Below are 18,584 nucleotides of genomic sequence, written 5' to 3'. Positions count from 1 at the left end.
GAGGTCCAAATACCAAGGGTGGGTCACCCATGGGGTAGAAGTTAGTGCCTTGAGCCAAGAAGGGACTGGCCGTTCCTTCATCTCTGGGCTACTCTGCTCTGAGAGGGCCAGAGGCCTGGAAATAGGACTTAGGGGCTGAATGACCAGGGGCTCTGGCCCCCGAAGCTGGAAGAGCCGGCCCCAGGAGGCAACTTGAGGCAGGAGCTCTAGAGAGAGAGAGGCTTCTGGGGGTGGCATCACTGGTGTCCAGAGAGGCTGGGTCCTGCTACCAGCCAGGTCTCCCCCTGCCCAGATAACAGAAGTGGCAAGGTTCAGCATAAAGAGAAGGCCACTGAGTTTGGGGGACTGCGGGGGTGGGGGGTGCAGCCATGTGGTGCCCAGCCTTCCTGGCAGGGGGCAGCATCTGGCTCCAACACCGACCTCCTTCCCCCTGAGAAGGGGCTTTGGAGGGAAGGACTTTGGGGTGAGGGGAAGCTGTTAACGAGTGTGAGTAGATGGTGTTTGAGGGTGAGGCCCTCACAGGCCAAATGTTTCTGCCTCACCGGCCTTCTTATAATCACCTGCCACTGTTAGTGACCGAGGCCGCAATGCCGCACTGTACCCTTTAAATCTCCAACAGGTCCGCTGGAGGAGGGGAAGGGGAGGAGAGATGGGGCAGGATCCAGGGCAGGGAGGAGTGGGCGGAGGGGAGCAGGGAGAAAAGGAAGAAAAATTAAAAGAGGAACAAGCCCAGAAGGACACAGCCCATGACAAATAAAAAGCTCAGGAGAGAAACCAGTGAAGGAGGGCAAAGCTCCTGCCCAGCCCAAGGTGAGGGCAGCTGAGTGGTCAAGGGGGAGGGCACACTGGCAGCTGGACCTCCTTGGACAGGGAGAAGGCCCCGCCGCAGCCCACCTCAGTGTGGGGACAGGGAAGGCCCCACTGGAGCGGGGGCAGGGAAGCTGGGCATCTGGCCAGGCATCTGGGACACCCACGGGGTGCAGACCCCACCTCCACCCCTTCCCAGGCCCCTGCACTCACCTGGACCTGGGTCACCTGGGGGCACTGTCCTCCCAATGTTAGGCAGGAGGTACTCGATGTTGGGCACCGACTGAGGCTCCTTGTCATCCACAGGGGTCTGCAAACAGGAGGAGGGTGAGCCAGCATGCCCTCACGGCTGGACTGCGGACTCTGCAGAAAGGACCCCTGAGGCAGACCGGGGCTCGCCAGGGTGGGGACTGTATCCCTCATCAGTCAGGCACTGTGCACGGCAGGTCCTATCTGTCCCCCATTAGACTGTTCTGTGCCTCCCCAACACCTTGATTGAACCCAGAAGGCCTGAGCTGCTCCTACAGCTGCGGGCAGGGGCTCTGTCTCCCCCATCAGGCTGGACCTTCCTAAGACCTGTATCCTCCACATAAGACTGGAAGGCAGGGTCTGGACTCAGTTTCCTTAGGGCAAGGCCAGTACCTCTCTCTTGAGACTGGGGGCTCATGAAGGCCAAGATTGGGTCTCCCATCAGATCGGAGGCCCCTGAGGAGAGGGCCTGCACTTCCTGCATCAGCTCCAAGGACAGACACCTCCCATGCTTGAACCTTGTGGCCCCACTCCGACCCCAGGATGAGGGCCGCCTAAGACCAGACCCCACCCCAGTGGCCCCTGCCTCACTTACTTTCTCTCCCTTGTCCTCATTGTCACTGAAGAACCAGTCTGACTGCAGAGGAGACAAAAGGAAGTGATAAGATCAGTGTGGGTAGGGGCTGAGGGAAGACAGGGAGGTGGCTCCCACAGGCTCAGTCCAGAGGACCCACTCAGGCGGTGGATGGAGCAGGGCAGGATGGGCACCAGGAGGCAAGGTACCGCCTCTTCTCAACAAACCCAGGCCAGCCTGGTTGCTAGAGAGGTCTCAGAGGGGGGCTGATGGCTCCTGGAGCCTGATGCCACAGATTATGAGAAGCCCTTGGGGACAGAAAAGGTTGTAGATGGATGACTGGCTCAGGGAGAGATTCTCTGCCTGTTTTTCATGGAACACTGTCCAGTGCGCATCACTGTGGCTGGCTCCCCACTGCAAGCCAGAAGCCGGGGGAAGCATCGCCATCTAGTGTCGACTGAGTGCACTGCAGGGAAGAGGCCACCGCAGCTGCTAGAGCTGAGTGTATTGCACGCCAGCCGTGGGCTCCACACTGACACCCGGGGTGACATCCCCTGCCCAGAATATGGAAGTGTCTGGAGGGAGTGTTGGGAGGTTCCCTGAGGGGCAGGCAGGCAAGGGTTTTCTCATAAATGCCACACAGGAGAGGAGTAAAGTAAAAATCCCAAATATAATCCATGAAATTTGAGAATTTTGAAGATAAAACTCTTCAAGTTTTCTGAAAAAACAGATTGCTTACAAATGAACATGTATCATCTGTAACTAGAACTTTCAGCAGCAACAGACACAAAAAGACAAAAAAAGAAAAGTAATATTTTCAATGTGTGGCTGGACTACAAATACAGAATTTTGAACCCCAAATTTTATACCCTGCTAAACTCTCAATAAATTTTAAATTTAATTTAATTTAAATTCTGAAATAAAGCTATATGGAGACATCAGAAAGGTCACTACACAAAGGCTCTCTTAACTGAGTACATGCACAAATACAGAAATTAATTCAGGAGGGAGCAATAAGCTCTGAGAGGTAAGAAGGGATTTTAGTGTAGAAAAGTCCATTGTTATCAAACCAAAAAATGATACACATACATATACAAACACACAAAAAGTATATCCAATCTGGAGTTCAAACTCAGAGAGAGAAACCAGTGGCAGGTGAAAGTACACTAAGGTACTTGGCTTTTAGATGTAGTGGAAGGAAGACATGGATACCGACAAGATAACCACTGATAGAAATTGATAGTGAGAACTATAAGTATGGACTTTTATAATTGCATAATTAAACAACATGGGTTTTATAAGTTGTATAACTTTCCTATCAGGAAAATAAAATCAGACCTTCCAAAGCAAGATTGGACAGACCTAAACAAGGAAATAAAATGAAAATGGTAGACAGAAAGTGACATTTAAGCTGGCAGAAATAAGTCCCAACAGTATGGAAATTATAATAAAGTAAATGAGCTAAACTCACTGGCTGAAATTTAAAACACACAGAATATTATGTACACTTAAGGATATCCATATATTTAAAATAAGCGTAGAAAAGGTGGATTGGAAGGACACATATTAACCTATGAGAATGGTAATTGTGGGGGTCAGGAATGAAGGGGGAAAACAAAGAGATTGTAATGTTGATTACGACTATGTGCCATGAAATTCAGTTATTATTAATCATAATCAGGCATACTCTTAACTTAGATAAGCGGCACAAAAGAGAAACAAGAAAGAGAGAATAAAAAAGAAATGCAGGATGGAGTCAATTGTCTGGGGCTCAAGTTCACCTCAGGTGAATTACCTGATTCTATTTACTTATCTGTAAAGTGGGCATAATGTGAGTATCTACTAACAGAATTGTGATGAGGATAAAATGAAATACTATGTGGCCAATAACAAAAAGACAGGAAATAACAAGTGTTGGTGAAAATGTGGGGGAAAGAGAATCTTTTTGTTGGTGGGAATGTAAATTTGTGTAGCCACTATAGAAAACAGTGTGGAAGTTCCTCAAAAAAGTTTAAAATAGAAATACCATAGGATCCAGCTATTCCACTTCTGGGTATTTATCCAAAGAAAATGAAAACACTAACTTGAAAAAAACATCTGCACCCCCAGGTTCATTGCTGCATTATTTACAACAGCCAAGGTGTGGAAACAGCCTGAGTGTCCATCAACGGGTGAATAAAGAAAATGTGGTACATATGTACATTATCATTATTATTAAGCCATTAAAAAGAAGGAAATCTTGATTTGTGACCACATGGATGGATGGACCTTGAGGGTATTATGCTAAGTGAAATAAACCAGACAGAGAAAGGCAAATACCATATGATCTCACTTATGTGTGGATTCTCAAACAAACAAACAAAAACCATGCTCACAGATACAGGGAACACATCGGTGGTTAGCAAAGGCTGGGGGAGATGGGTGGGCAAAATGGATGAAGAGGGTCAAAAGGTACAAACGTCCAGTTGTAAAATAATTAAGTCATGGGGACGTAGTGTACAGCATGGTGATTATAGTTAATAATATTGTATTGTTTATTTGGAAGTAGCTAAGAGAGTAAATCTTAAAAGTTATTATCACGAGAAAAAAATTTTGTAACTATGTGTGGTGCTGGATCTTCACAGTCTGGTGATGGCTTCACAATATGTAGATATTGAATCATTATGCTGTATCCCTGAAAATAATGCAATGTTATATATCAACTATATCTCAGTTTTAAAAATAACAAAAAGAAATTTTTTGCTCCACAGAGGCATTTGGCAATGTCTGGAGGCATTTTCAATCGTTACAACTGGCAGGACACTCCTGGCATCTAGTCAGAGATGCTGCAGAACATCTTACAATATGCAGGACAGCCCCCCAAAGAAAACTGATCTGGCCCCAAAGATCACAAGTGCCAAGGTTGAGAAATCCCAGTGTACACATAGTAGGAATCAAGTTTGTTGGTGAATAAATGAACAAATGCCTTGACAGGGTCTATATTGGGGTTCCAACTGACTTAGTAAACATGGGTGTGAGCTGGCTGGTGACTTGAGGCTGGGAGGCTAAGCACCTGGTACTGCTCATCTCCACTCTGCCTTTATCTTGTTGTACAACCCTGGTCAAGTCACTGTTCCTCTTTACACCTCTGTACGATTCAAGGATAGATCTAGATACTGTAAGGTCCCTCCTAGCTCTGCTATCCAGGAGTTCCTCAGAAGACAGGAGCTGCCCAGGTGATGGCTGCGGCTAGAACTTCCAGCAGAAGGTGATGTCACCTATTAACTCCAGCCACCCACTGGCTGGTCAGGGGCTCAGAAACAGAGCAGTCCCTGCCCCAGTCTGATCCTGCCTGGGCTCATGATTACACCGATCCCTGCCTACAGAGCCTCCGGGCTAGACAGACCCTGGCAAACTTGGGTGTGCAGAAGGTGGGTAGCTCTTTCCCTTGATAATCATTCAGGGCTGATTATGTTCACCAGACCTGTGTGTTTATGGAGTATATGAACTCATATAAGCATTTTCAGTGCTTTGCTTTAGTTTTTAAGCTACATTAACTTTAATTTTAAAATATATGTAGAGGGAAAGCAGTTTATATTATAGGCACTTATAAGTAAATAGTATTAGTTTTATAAATGATAAGTAATAGAATATTTTAAAATTAGATATGCTGTATTTTATTTAATTTTGTGTCTGGGAGATAGTTACTGCAAGATTCCTGGTCATATGTGTTTGTTTGAACATCTAAGTGTTTTACAGGTAGGCAGAAAGCTGTGCAACAGTGTTATGATTTATATACTTAGTAATACTTTGTGTTTTATATTGCACCCTTGTGTACACATTCTTGCTTTTGGGGTTTGACAAGATATTTAGTATACGTGGGGTTGAGTGGGGGTAAGGGGGGGTTGATTATATCAAAGTAACGGTGTACTTTTTTGATGTTTTAATACAATTGTTGTAAGTCTGATAGTTATTCATGGCTTATGTAAAATTTATATTTGTATAGATTTAATTTATTTTAAATGTTGTTATAAAGTGTTATGTCTATAACCACTGACTGAATTATACCTTAAGGTTAGTATGCACAACCAATAATATTCAATTAAAGTCCAGCTACAAGTTATTTGCCTGTATAGGGCCTCAGACAGCCTAGTTGAACCTTGCATCCTGAAAATTTAAAAATACCAAGGGCATGACAGCACAGTTATGTGTGCATGGGCTGATTAGTCATTAATCCATCTAGATGTCTTATTTAAGGGGAACAAATGAGCAGTTTAAGTTGCATGGCCCCGAAGTAAGAACCAGATGCCAGATATAGTTCACTTATAGCTACCCCCACTCTTAATGGGTCCAGAGCGAAAAGAGGGACACAATTGTGGGCGGGTTAATGATTTCACGTGGCATGGTGATTAAGTGGCCTTCAGAGGTGGTGATACGCATGTTGACTAGAAATTATTTGACTTAATGTGCTATGTACGATCAATAAAGGTATGTACTATGTACTGTTATAATATAATGTACTTGCTTATATGCATGGAGCATACCAGTAATGCATGATTAAATATAGCGTATCTTGTGTATTATGTATAGCATATCTTGTATAGTATGGTACGTGTACTTACACATGTGGAAATCTTTAAGTGCTGTCTTGATTGTTCACATATTAGGAACTAAAATTCTAGTTATATATTATGGATTTTTTCAGGAAATAGTTTATAAATATCAGCATTGGGTGTTGATGGTGGGGTTGTTGTCTCTTTCCTGAGTCTCACAGAGGTTTATAGCTTCCTTTACTGGTTTACAAGACCAGGGTATTAGATTATACTACAGAGACTCTTCATTTTATAAGATTATTTTCAATAATGCCTACAATTGGTATAATTACTAGGATTAGTGTGAAGTAGAGAATAGAAGCTACCTGTTCGATTAGAATAAGAGTATTCTATGAGTTGCCCTCCGATTCAGATCAGTGTTAGAAGATCAGCTACTAGGAGTCAAAATACAACTTGACTTAAAGGTAGGAATATTATGGTTTGTTGATTTCAGGTGTGTAGTATTGGAATTACTACTAGTACAAGAATTGATAGAATTGGTGCTAATACACCTCCTAGTTAGGAATTGATTGTAAAATTGCATATGCAAAGAGAAAATACCACTCTGGCTTAATGTGGGGTGTTGTGTTTAAGGGATTTGCTGGTGTGCAGTTATCTGGGTCTCCTAACAGATCAGGGGATAATAAGACTAGAATTAGCAATACCACAGCTATGAGAAGAAACCCTAGAATGTCTTTAATTGTATAATAGGGTGAAATGGGATTTATCTGAGTTGGATACAATTCCTGTTGGATTATTAGAACCAGTTTCATGTAAGAATAGGAGGTGTACTAATACTAGGCCAAGAATGATCAAGGGAAGAATAAAGTGGAAGGCAAAGAATCGAGTGAAGGTTGCTTTATCTACTGAAAAGCCCCCTCAGATTCATTCTACTAGGCTTGAGCCAATGTAGGGAATAGCGGAAAGTTAAGTTTGTAATAACTGTTGCTCCTCAGAAAGATATCTGCCCTCATGGTAATACATAACCTATAAAGGCTGTTGCTATAATTGCAAATAAAAGAATAATTCCAATGTTTCATATTTCATTATAAGCGAAAGACCCATAGTACATGCTGCATCCGATATTATAAATAGGCAAATAAAAAATATTGATGTGCCATTAGCATGTATATATCGGATAATTCATCCATAGCTGACATCTCGGCAGATATGTGTAAGAGATGAGAATGCGGCGGCTGTATCGCTGTGTAATGCATAGCTAGAAAAAGGCCTGTCAGAATTTGTAGAATTAAGCAGATATCTAGTAATGAACCAAAATTTCATCATGCTGAGAATATTAGAAGGGTTAGGTAGATCAATAAAAGATTTATTAATAATTGAGTAGTGGGTGATATTTTTGGATATTTGTCATTAGGTTCCTATGGTTTAATTACAACAATGGTTTTTCATGTCATAGATCATGGTTTGAGTCCATGTGGGAATGATGATGACATATATTGTATTTATTTTAAGTATTATTTTTTATTAGTTTTGTGTGTTTTTCTTCAAAACCTTCTATTTATAGGGGGCTTGGTTTGATTGTGGGTGGTGGAGTTGGGTGTGGTATTGTGATTAATTTTGGAGGGAGAGGCAGAGAATGGAGGGTCGATGACTCAGTTAGTTCCCAGGAGCGAGTGAGAAAGCTCAGACTGGTATACTCTCAACCGCAGTCCCTTCACTCACCCCTTTGTGCACTCATGCAACAAACAACAAGTGCTCGTTTCATGCCAGGCACTGGGCCTGGTGTTGGGAATACACCTCTGAAAGAGGCAGATATACCCAGCTCCCCACTCCTTCCCAGAGGAGGGGCTGCCACTGGCTGGGGCCTCCCCTCAGAGCTCTGGGGGAGGGTAAATGACACACTTTGGGTCTCCCTTCTCCTTGAAGGCTACTATTCCTGACAGCCCAGCTGGCGACAGGCTCAACGTCTAGCCGTGGTGCCAGTCCCCCTCTCTCCCCACAGGCCCCTTCCAAAGCACACCCTTAAGGGAGCTCCAGGGGCTCCCTGTTGGGCTGGGGAGCTGAACTTTTTCAAGGGAGATAAGTTTCCCCAGACCAGGGCTTCATCGGATTCCTGACACTGCCTGGGAGCCCTGGCCTCCCTGACAGCTCTGGAGTGGGCCTCCGGGCTGGTGGTACCAGGGCTGGAATGAGAATGGGCCTTGCTTTTCCCTCCCGTGGCTCAGAGCCCGCACCACTCAGTGAAGGAAGTAAACAGGCAGGCAGGGCCAGTCAGCATGACCAAAGTCCACCCAACTGCCTCACTCTGCCCACCCTGGCCAGCCTCCCTTGCTTCAATTCCAGCTCTAGGATGGACCTAGGAGTCTGCCCTCCCAAGAAGTAAGGGGGAAAGCACAGGTTTTGGTCAGACAGATCTGCCTTAAAATCCTGGGGCTTCCCTCATTAGCTGTGTGACCTTCAGCAAGTCACTTTGCCTCTCTGAGCCCCTGTAAAAATGGAGTGACAATCTGGTTCCCTTCCCTGACATGTCTTACAGGGCACGGGACGCTGAGGCTCCCCTTCCCCTGACCAGCTGCTAATCTTATTTCTCCTGGCAGGAAGGGATCTGGCTCCGTCCTTTGCAGGCTGGACCAAGAATTGGAAAGGGAAAAATCCGTTATTTATAAAAAGATCCCTGAGTGCCCCTGAAGGGGGCGCTGCCCTGGGTTTGGCTATGTAAAACCAAGGCCTTCTGCGCCCTCTGCTGGCTGCTCTGGGTTCTCATCCGTCAGGCACAAGAACAAGAACCTTTAAGAAACCCTGGGCTCTTGGTGCCTCAAGGCAGCCAGGAGAAGGGAAGTGACCAGCCCTCCACACATACAGGACAAGAGCAGGACCCTGCCTCAGCCCACACGCCATCAGCCTCACCCTACCCTGGACGTCACCATTTTCTCCCTGAAACCTCAGTGGGGCCCTTGGGGCAGAGCTTTGACCCCAACCCCAGCACCTCTGGCCAATTTCTGCCAAGACACCTGTCCTGTGGGCCTCCTTCTGAAGGCGCCCCTGCATTTGCCTCTGCTCCCCCGCCCAGCAGCACCTCCCTGACCGTCCTCCCTCTGATCCTCACACACATCTAGGGAGCTCTAGGGCCTCCTGATTTTCTGGCTACGGTTGCAACAACCTAGAAAGACAGATTCTAGGATCCTTTTCTGTTTGGCCTCCAAATGTAGCCTCTCACTACTGAAGGGCATGCATTGTCCCAGCAGCGTCCTCCTAGGTTGCCTCACAATTCCCTGGGCAGCCACCTAGGTGAGCAGGGGTGACACCATATGGGCCTGGAGCAGCTGCTTACATGCTGGATCAGCGTCTCCACAATCTTATAGCGGTCGGGCATGTGGGTCACCATGTCCGCCATGTTGTCCTCAGATGTCCTCACCAGTGTTGGCCCGAAGACCAGGGCCAGGTTCCTGGGCTCCATCTGGGCAGGGGAGGGAAATGGGTCTGTGTCAATGCTCCTGCCGTCTCTGACCTCCAGTCCCCCAGGCCTCCCTCTCTCCAGTCCCTCTTCTAACCACATCCTGAGCTGTCCCTGGCTTAGGGACCAGACACCTCCTCGATGGGCCTAGAGGTGCCTGGCAGGCAGAGCACAGGCCAGATTTCTGTCCCACTCACCCCCACTCCAGGCCTGGCAGCCCTGGGCACAGCCCAACCTGCACACCCACACTGTGCCAAAAGTGGGAGGTTCCAAGGGCATTTTAGGACTGGGAGAAATCCTATAGCTCTGCTCATTTTCCCTGCTGCATAACCAGGAGATAGAGAGGTTTGATTGGGAAAATACAATGCAAGGGATTCCAGCCAGATCAGAGGATAGATTTCTACCAGACATAGTGGAACTGTCGCTCTCTGCCTCTAAAAGACCCTCAGAAATTCAGGAAATGGCTCTCTAGGGAAGAAGCACTGGCCAGCATGTGGGATAGAATGACCTTTAGAGGTGAGCACACACCTAGAGGGGCTTGAGATTATCTGACCTGGAGCACCTCAGAATATGCTGAGGAGACCCCAAACGCTTCCTTCCCCCACACTCTGTTCCAGAGTCCCCACCTACCTTGTTTTTCTCCGAGTGGTCAGCAATGGTCTTCAGATGACCCACAAGGAATTTGAGCGTTTCATAGTAGTGTCCTGGGAGATCCCGGATCTGGGCGGGAGCAAGAAGGGGCATGGAACCAGGCTCTGATGGCCTCCCCACCTCGCTTCAAAGGGGATCCCACTGTCATAGCTCAGGGGGTCTGAAATCCACCCTCTACCACCCACTTTGTGTATATGGAAAAACTGAGGCCCAGAGTGGAGAAAGGCCTCTCCAAGGTCACAGAGGAAACTGGTGGCACTGGACTCCAGGCCTCCTGGGACAGTAGCACTATCCCAGTCTGCTCTACCTTTTGCCTAACAGCATCTCTCTTTCCTTACCAGCTTCCGCAGTGTCTTCATCCGCTCCCTTGAGTCTTCAATGCGATTGGCCTCGATGAAGTCACTGTATTTGTCTAGAACACAGTGAAGACTCTTTAGAGAGATGGGAGGCAGTGCCCTCCCCCACCGGCAGGGCGGGCGGCTTCTGGGCTGGAGGTCCCCGCTGGCTGAGGAGGCCCATGCCGATGAGATTATCTGACTTGGAGCAGCTCAGAATATGCTGAGGAGACCCCAGGGCTGAGGTGGCCCTGGGTTCATGTGACCAAACCCACCAGAGCTGCACTCAGGTGTGCACCTGACCTGGGAGAGCCCAGGTGTGTGTCTTTAGGAAGAAATAAGACCTAAGCTGCATGTTGATACTGGGGAGAGGTCTTTGCCCCAATCTCCAGGACAAGGACATCACAAGGTCAGAAGAGAAGGTTACCTAGAAAGAGGGAGGGACCTTTCAGCCTCCAGATACCACACCCCACCTGTGTGAGGATTCCCCCAATCCATTCAGAAGAAGTCCACAGGGAACTTAAAAAAATGGAACGTGGTAAGTTTATTCTAAAATTCAGCTGGATGAGTAAATGCACAAGATAGCCATGGATATTGCTTAAAGGAAGAATGATGGTAGAAAGTTTGTCCCACCAGATACTGAAACATACTAAACAGCACAGCTCAGGTGGTATGGATGGGGAGTGAAAGTCGATCAAAGAGAAGAGCAGAAAGGAGGTATCGGGCTTCCTGGATCTTTACTATGTGATAATGGCAGCCTTCAAATCAGTGGGGAGGAATGGAGGGGCTCATAAATGCTTCTGGGACAATTATTTTTGGGGGAGGAAAAATCCATTTCTAGCTCAATACACAAATTTAATTGTGTCACAGAGCCAAATGTAAAAGTTATTAAAATATCGCAGAAAAAATAAGAAAATACTTTGATAATTATAAGGCCTTCCTAAAGATGAGGTGCCAAATTTGTTAAAGATTACAGCTCTGATTACACTTAAAATATTTGTTTTCAATTTCTATCCTGAAAAGTTAATAGGCAAATAGCAGACTAAGAGCAAATATTTGCAAATACTAGCAAAGAGTTAATATCCATAATATACAAGATTTTGTCTCCTACAAGTCAATACCAAAAAAAGACAAACAAGCCAATAGAAAAATGGGCACACAGACTGAACAGGCAATTACAGAGGAAATAGAAAAGGCTAATAAACTAATGAAAAGATAGTTAATTTCCCCAGTACTGGGGGAAATGAAACATAAACAATAATGAGATGCCATTTCCCTTGATTAGCAAAAATAAAATGTTAATAACATCCAACATTGACAGAGGTGTAGAGAAGCCAGCTCTCTCTTAATGCTAGTAAGCAGGAGTATGAACTAGGGCCTCTTTCTCAGAGTGCAACTTGACATTGGCCTTCAGAAATGTTTATCAGGACTCTGACCTAGCTATTCTATATCTAGAGTCCACCTCAAGGACTCTGACCCAGCACACAAGGACATATTCAAGGAAGGTCACTGTAACATGTTTTGTAATAGCAAAAATTTGAAAAACAATACAAATATCTATCAAGAGGGGAGTGATTAGATAAATTATAGTCTATTCAGACTATGAAATACCATGTGGTTAACCTTAAAGAAAAATGAGGTAGAGCTCTTTGCACTGACACGAGTGAATCTCAAAATTACAAGCCTCCTTTTGTTAAGAACAATTCAGCCAGTGGTGACTGAGACCCACTCACATGGGCTTCTGAGAGCCAACTGTATTCTTTTATTCCCAGCGCCATGTTGGTGACAGCATACTGGTAACTCAAAATAAGCCATGGCGGGAATATTTATACCATGGAAATTAGAAAATGCTACAAATCAAGGTTTTTTTTCTCTCGAGAGCCAGATGTTAAACATTTACCAGCACACTACTGAACTCACCCGACTCCAAACCTGATACACATGTGTCTTTGTCACCAGGAGCTGGGCTCTAGAGTCAGATGCTGGGGCCTAATCCTGGCTTTAACACTTTCAAGCTGTGTAACCAAGTCATTTAACCTCTTGGTGTCCCAGTTTCCTCATCTGTAAAGTGGAGACACAAGCCCCTACCTCATGGAGTAGAGCTTGGCACATCGTAAATGCTCAGAAAGTGTCAGTATAATCTCTGGGGACAGGGAATGGGAGAATGACAGGAATCTTTGCATTCACTTTATTCACATCTGTACTAAGTTTTTACAAGCACATGTTTCTTTTGTATTAAAACAAAAACCCCAAAACAAACCCAATTTAAAAAGTGGTCAGAGGGCAGCACACAAGTATCCCCTGGCTCCCCCACTCCACTTCCACCCCTACTCACCGTCCGTGAAAAGGGGCTCAGGTAGCTTTCGGAAGAAGGACTTGAGCAGGCTGCTGATGACATTGAGGTCCTGCCAGCGCTGGGAAGAGGGCAAAGATGTCAGGCCACAGCCTGGCCCAGCCCAGGTGCCCAAACTCCATGCCCCCAGGTCCAGGGCCAGCTAGGCCCACCCAGCGGTCATGCCTCCATGCTGGCCGGACCCTAAGCCCAGCCCAGCCCAGCCCAGGCTCTCCCTGAGCTACGCTCACACCTCACACCAACCCAACCAACTGATCCCAATCTCTCCCTACTCCAGCCAACCTAGTGGGCTCCAACATTTGCCCATCCATAGATAGTACTGGATACCTTCTTTGGTGCAGGCACTGTGGGGGACAGAAATGAGAGAAACCCACCCCACACAAGCCTGCCCAGTGTGCCTCCCTGGGCCTGGTGCCTGTTCCTGCCTCCTTGTGCTCCCCCAGTCACTAGTGCCTGGCACCTTCCTGCCTCAGGCCCTTTGCACATACTGTTTCCCTCCACCAGAGCTCCCTTCCCCTGCCCTTCACACAACTGGCTTCCATCCTTTCTAAATGCCAGCTCTTCAGAGAGGCCTTCCCTGACCATCACAGTGAATGCAGCCACTACTGCCAGTGCTCTCTCATCTGTACCACAGCCTGACTTCGTTTCTTCTGTGGCACTTGCCACACTCTTGTCATCGCATGCATTTGTGTCCCTGTCCTGCCTGTCCCCCTGATGGAACCATTAGCTCCACCAGGGCAGGGCTCCTGTCTGTCTTACTCCCCACTGTGTTCCTCTTGCCCAGATGGCTTAGCTTGGTCAGCCTGGTACCTAAATGGTCTAAGTCAGTAGTTCTCAACCAGGGATGGAATCACTGCACCCCGCCCCAGGGCATTTGGCAATGTCTGGAACCACTTTGCTTTTCACAGCTGTGGGGTGCCACTGGCATCCAGAAGATAGAGGCCAGGGATGCTGCTAAACTTTCTCCAGGGCATAAGGCAGCTTCCCACAACGAATTATTCTGCCCAAAGTGTTGAGGTTGAGAAACCCTGGTCCAAGTAAGTGGTTGTTGAAGACCAGAATAAAGAACAGCCGGGTCATTGTCCCTTCTGGCCACCAGGGGGCACCATCCCCCCAACACAAAGGCAAAGGTGGGACCTGCTCCAAATAACTCCTGCCTGGAATGCAACATAGTGCCCTCAACAAAGACACACAACTGCACAATGTACGTGCTTATTACAATTAATGCCAGACCACCCACAAACAATACACTCCCCAAAGGCTCACCAGGAGTTAGATTCATCCTGCACACAATGCTTAACCTCTAACACAAACTCTTTGTGACAAATCTCACGAACGGCGTGAGATAAAACCACATGCCCCACACTGTCAGCACACCTCCGCTCTGGGCCCTGGCCTAGGCAGCCGCCTCAGCTCTGACCCCTCTCTTCCTGGCCAAGGCCCAGCTGAGGCGCTTCAGTGCATACCCTGGCACAGCTCCTGCCCCCCCTCGGCCCTGATGCATGGGCTCCTCTCATCTCCCCGCTGCCAAACCCAGGGCTTTGCCCTGTCCTTGACCCCTCCGTGTGTGTGTATCTGCACCCCATCTCCTGCTTCCCCTGAGCCCCTCTGCCCTCTGTCCCACTCAGAGCCTGGCCCCTGCACTCCTGATGCCCGCCCTCCCCACGGTTAGCAGCTCCCTCTGTCATCTTACCTCCATGCCCGTGTGTGACCCCACGCCCACTCTCCAGTCTGCCCCTCATCTAGTGCTTGATTATGTCACCACCCCAGGGTGGGTGACTGGCCATCACCCCAAATCCAACGGGGCCCCTACCTGACACCCCCTCGCTCTTGCCTCCTCCCCAGTTTCTGCCAGGGGCAGGTACCTCCTCCTTTTTCCCTCTCATAGGGCCAACTCCTAAAGCTGCTCCCATCCTCCTGTTCCCCTGCCACCAGAATCTTCCCGTACTTCCAATATATCAGTAATTTCTTCCCTAGATGCCCTGCTCTCGTTCCCATCCATTAGACATAAGCTAAAGCACTATTCTTTCTCAAATCCCACTCTCATTTATGCCTCTCCAGCTGGAGAACCATTAAGGCTCCCTACTGTCCATTGGATCAAGGTCAAAGGCTGCAGTGAAGCCATCAAAAGCCTTCTGTGCCCTGCCCTGGGCCTCGCCCTTCCCACTGGGAAGCCCAGGAGTTGGGTCCATTCTGTTCCAACACTCAGACCCTTCTCTGTCTGACTTTGGAAAATGCCATCATTCCCTACCTGGACTACTTTGCTGGCCACCTGCCCCCCTACTTATCCTTCAAAGAGGCAGACACTCAAGCCTACCACCCTGAGTGCTACCTACCACTGGTCTTTTCACCCCCACTTCCTTCCTAAGGGCAGGAAGACTGTCTTACATGTCCCATAAGTCTTCACAGTATGTGACTCATAGGACGTCACTGCCCAGATTCATGGTTTGCCAAGACATCTTTTTCCATAGAGCCCATTTTGTCAAACAAAATTCACATGAAAACCCAGTATGAAAAAAAAAATTGACATAAAAAGCAAAGCAAAGCAGGTTACTCTGGTTTAAGTAAGGATGGGGGCCCCACCCTGGCCCTGGCCTCCCCAGGGAACCACAGGAGTTCTGGGAAACAGTTGGAGAACCTCTGGCCCAGCTGCAAAGTCCTTCTCTTTTTCACATTGAATATTTATTTGGATAGTTGTTTCCACTTTATTGAGATGTAACTGACATATAACCTGCTGCAAACTCTTAAGTGTGGCTGTTGGACCCCTCCAAAAGCTGGCTGCATCTCATCTGACCACCCTTTTTCTTCCCATTTGTGGCCACCCAAACTGTTGACCGCTCCAGGAAACACCGTGTCCTCCCCTCTGAGCCAGAGGTCTGCAGACTGTAACCTGCAGACCATCCATCCATGGCCTGTCTTTGTATGGCCCTTGAACTAAGAATGGTTCACACATCTTTAAAAGATTGTGAAAAAAAGGAAGGAGAAGGAAGGGGAGAGGAGAGAGGGGATGCAACAGAGACTGGATGGTAACCAAAGCCTAAAATGTTTGCAACCTGGCCCTTTACAGAGAAGGTGTGCTGACTGCTGGCAACCCTTCAGCACGGGCTTCTAGTGAGCTCTAGTCTTACTCTTAGCCCAAAACACTGCTGCTCGTGAGCCTCTGCCTCAGGGCTGCCCAGGCCACGATTGCCTCTATGGGTGAGGCTTCAGTTGGGGTGATGCCCATCTCCAGGGCTGGCCTCCAAGGGCAGGTCCTGTCTTGCCCATCTTGGTGCCCTGGCCCAGTGCTGCGGACGTCACAGAGTACAAATAACACAGTAGACACGCACACCAACCTGGCCCCCCTGCCACAGGCCCCCCAGCAGTGCCCACCTCATCCTGCAGGTTGATGTCGCCGGGTCCACGGTTCAGCTGCTCCTGAAGGCTGGACACCACTGCATTGTTGCCTGGCACTCGGTAAATGCCCGTGGATTCCAGTCCCCGTGCCTCCACAATACGACAGCAGGCAGCTACAATCAGGGGGACGCGCTGGGGACACACAGGACAGGGGTGTTAGGAAGGGTAAAGGCAGCCCTGTCCTCCAGTGGGCCAGAGGAGGTGGGGAGGCCAAGCTGGGGAGAGTGCAAGGCCGGAGATGCTGCCAGGAGCCCCACAGCAGGGATAAAAGGCCCTCACTGCCTCCTGTCTGGGGGCTAGAAACACCATAGCCTCGCAGTGCTCTGTGAAGGAACACCAGCTGGGGGCAGGGATTCTGGGCTCTGCCTCAGCTCTGCAGCACCCTGGGCTATGTCCCAGCTGTGCCCATGGGACGAGGGAGTTGGCTCCGAAGTCCCTTGCAGCTCTGACCCTCGTGCCTTGGGCTCCTCCCTTCCCTCCCTGCTTTGGAATACAGAGGGGACCCACCTGGTTCTCGGTGGCTGGCTGGCACTCCTCCAGCCGGACCCCGAATGCCCTGGGGGCTGCCTTCCTGTTCTTCCTGATGATGTTGATGCCCCAGGGAGTTTTGGGGGCAGCAGTGCTATCATCTGGGGTGGGAGAAGGCAGAGAAAGCCAGGGTGAGCTGGGTCCCGGGGAGGGGCAGCACCCATTCCTGGCACACATCCTCACCTGTCACACTCACACGTCTGGCCACATGGGGACCCCCTCAGAGAGGCAACTGGGATGCCAAGGGCTGATGGCAAATTATATCCAAGAGAGAAGGTCAAAGGGATGAGGGTGTTGACCCGGGAGGAGAGGCCGCAGAGTATTGTAAGAACTTCTGGATGGCCTCAAGGCCCAAAACAATAAGGTAGGGGCCACAGATTTGTGTACAACCAAAGGGAGAACTTTCTAACAGCCAAAAGTGGGTGAAACTGGAAAGGCTGCCTCCAGAGAGGATGAGCCCCTGCTCCTGAGGTGGCACAAGCTGAGACTGGAGGCTACTCAGCTGGATGTCACAGGGGGAAGCCAGCTATGAGACCCTGAGAGCCCACAGATCCTAACAGGCAGGCACACGTGGGCAGGCACACCAGGAAAACCCGGCACACACAGTCTGCTCTGTGCAGACCCACAGGGCTGACCTCTACCTTCCCGCATGCATGCACACCGCCCCTTGGTGGCCACCTTCCTACCCTTGCTCCCTGCAGGCTGGTCCGGAGTCCTGAGGCCACGTGTTGTACTCTGTTTAAGAAACTCAGACTTGAGGCCTCCCAGGCCACGAGAGCCTTTTGGGGAGGAATCAGCTTTGGGCCCAGAGCTATGGCTGCATAGGAAAAGGGGGAGAAGAGAAGTCTTCACTGGGGGTGAATCAGCAGGCCATCTCCCTGGCCTCCCGTCACTTAGGACCGCCCCTCCATCCCTGAGGCAAATCCTCCGTGGGTCTGGAGGCCTTAATGTCCCTGCTCTCCTCCTTGTCCCCAGCAGAGGGTAACCCGGGGCTGGCCCTCAGGCCTGGAGGTGGGCCAGGAGGATGACCTCCACCTGGAACGCCCCCCACACCCCAAGGTCAGGACTGCTGCACGAGGGCTGGGCCTCACCTCACTTTGCGGTAATCATTAAGCTTCTTGCTGATCAGAGCTTGGTTGGCACAGCCGGGGTCCTGGAAGAGGGAGAAGAGAAAGCAGACCCCATCAGTGCCCACAGCCAGCCCACCCAGGGCTCGTCCCCGGCCCCTTCCTTGGCCTCTTCCCCCTGCTCCTCTGTCTGCCAGCTGGAGAGCATAGACCCTGGAGCAAGAAAGGCCAGAGATGGACTCCCGAGCACCCCTTCACCAGCTGTGTGACCTAGGGTAATCCACTTAGCCTCTCTGAGCCTCCATATCCTCAGTAGTAACACAGGGTGATAACATGGCAACCTCAGGGTTGGGGTGCAGAATTATGCACTCGTCACAGTCCTGGCAAGGCACAGAGAGGTGCTCTCTGAAGGGAAGCTACTGTAATAACAAAGGGGACTTGGGACCCCCTCAGTATACGCTGCTGGGGACAGCCCAGCCTGGCCCCCCAGAGCAGGGGCTCCAGATTCCAGGTACTTTCCTCCCTGGGGTGAGGAAAGAACGTTCTGGGGAGGGCAGCGCTTGGTTCAGCGAGAGGATGTGACCTCAGCATGACGGCCTGTGGCTCAGAGGCTGTGCACTAGTGTCCCTCTTCCTGTG

The 18,584-nt window shown here is 49.1% G+C and overlaps 1 protein-coding gene across 7 annotated transcripts in view; it reads right to left on the bottom strand.

Moving 5' to 3' along the window:
* Window positions 1-18,584, bottom strand: part of ARHGAP23 (Rho GTPase activating protein 23) — a 76,652-nt gene that overhangs the window by 7,314 nt on the left and 50,754 nt on the right. For all 7 annotated transcript variants that reach the window (XM_036990860.2, XM_036990859.2, XM_073235505.1 and 4 more), the window contains 10 exons: window positions 17,971-18,032; window positions 17,566-17,696; window positions 16,859-16,980; window positions 16,328-16,483; window positions 12,938-13,016; window positions 10,606-10,679; window positions 10,247-10,336; window positions 9,494-9,619; window positions 1,652-1,693; window positions 1,021-1,117 (listed from right to left, as the gene is read on the bottom strand). In XM_036990860.2, the coding sequence (XP_036846755.2) occupies window positions 1,021-1,117; window positions 1,652-1,693; window positions 9,494-9,619; window positions 10,247-10,336; window positions 10,606-10,679; window positions 12,938-13,016; window positions 16,328-16,483; window positions 16,859-16,980; window positions 17,566-17,696; window positions 17,971-18,032 (979 nt within the window). The remainder of the gene's footprint in view (window positions 1-1,020; window positions 1,118-1,651; window positions 1,694-9,493; window positions 9,620-10,246; window positions 10,337-10,605; window positions 10,680-12,937; window positions 13,017-16,327; window positions 16,484-16,858; window positions 16,981-17,565; window positions 17,697-17,970; window positions 18,033-18,584) is intronic.

This window comes from Manis javanica, chromosome 4, assembly GCF_040802235.1.
Source record: "Manis javanica isolate MJ-LG chromosome 4, MJ_LKY, whole genome shotgun sequence".
Lineage (NCBI taxonomy): Eukaryota > Metazoa > Chordata > Mammalia > Pholidota > Manidae > Manis > Manis javanica.
This window is presented reverse-complemented; position numbering and strand designations above follow the sequence as displayed.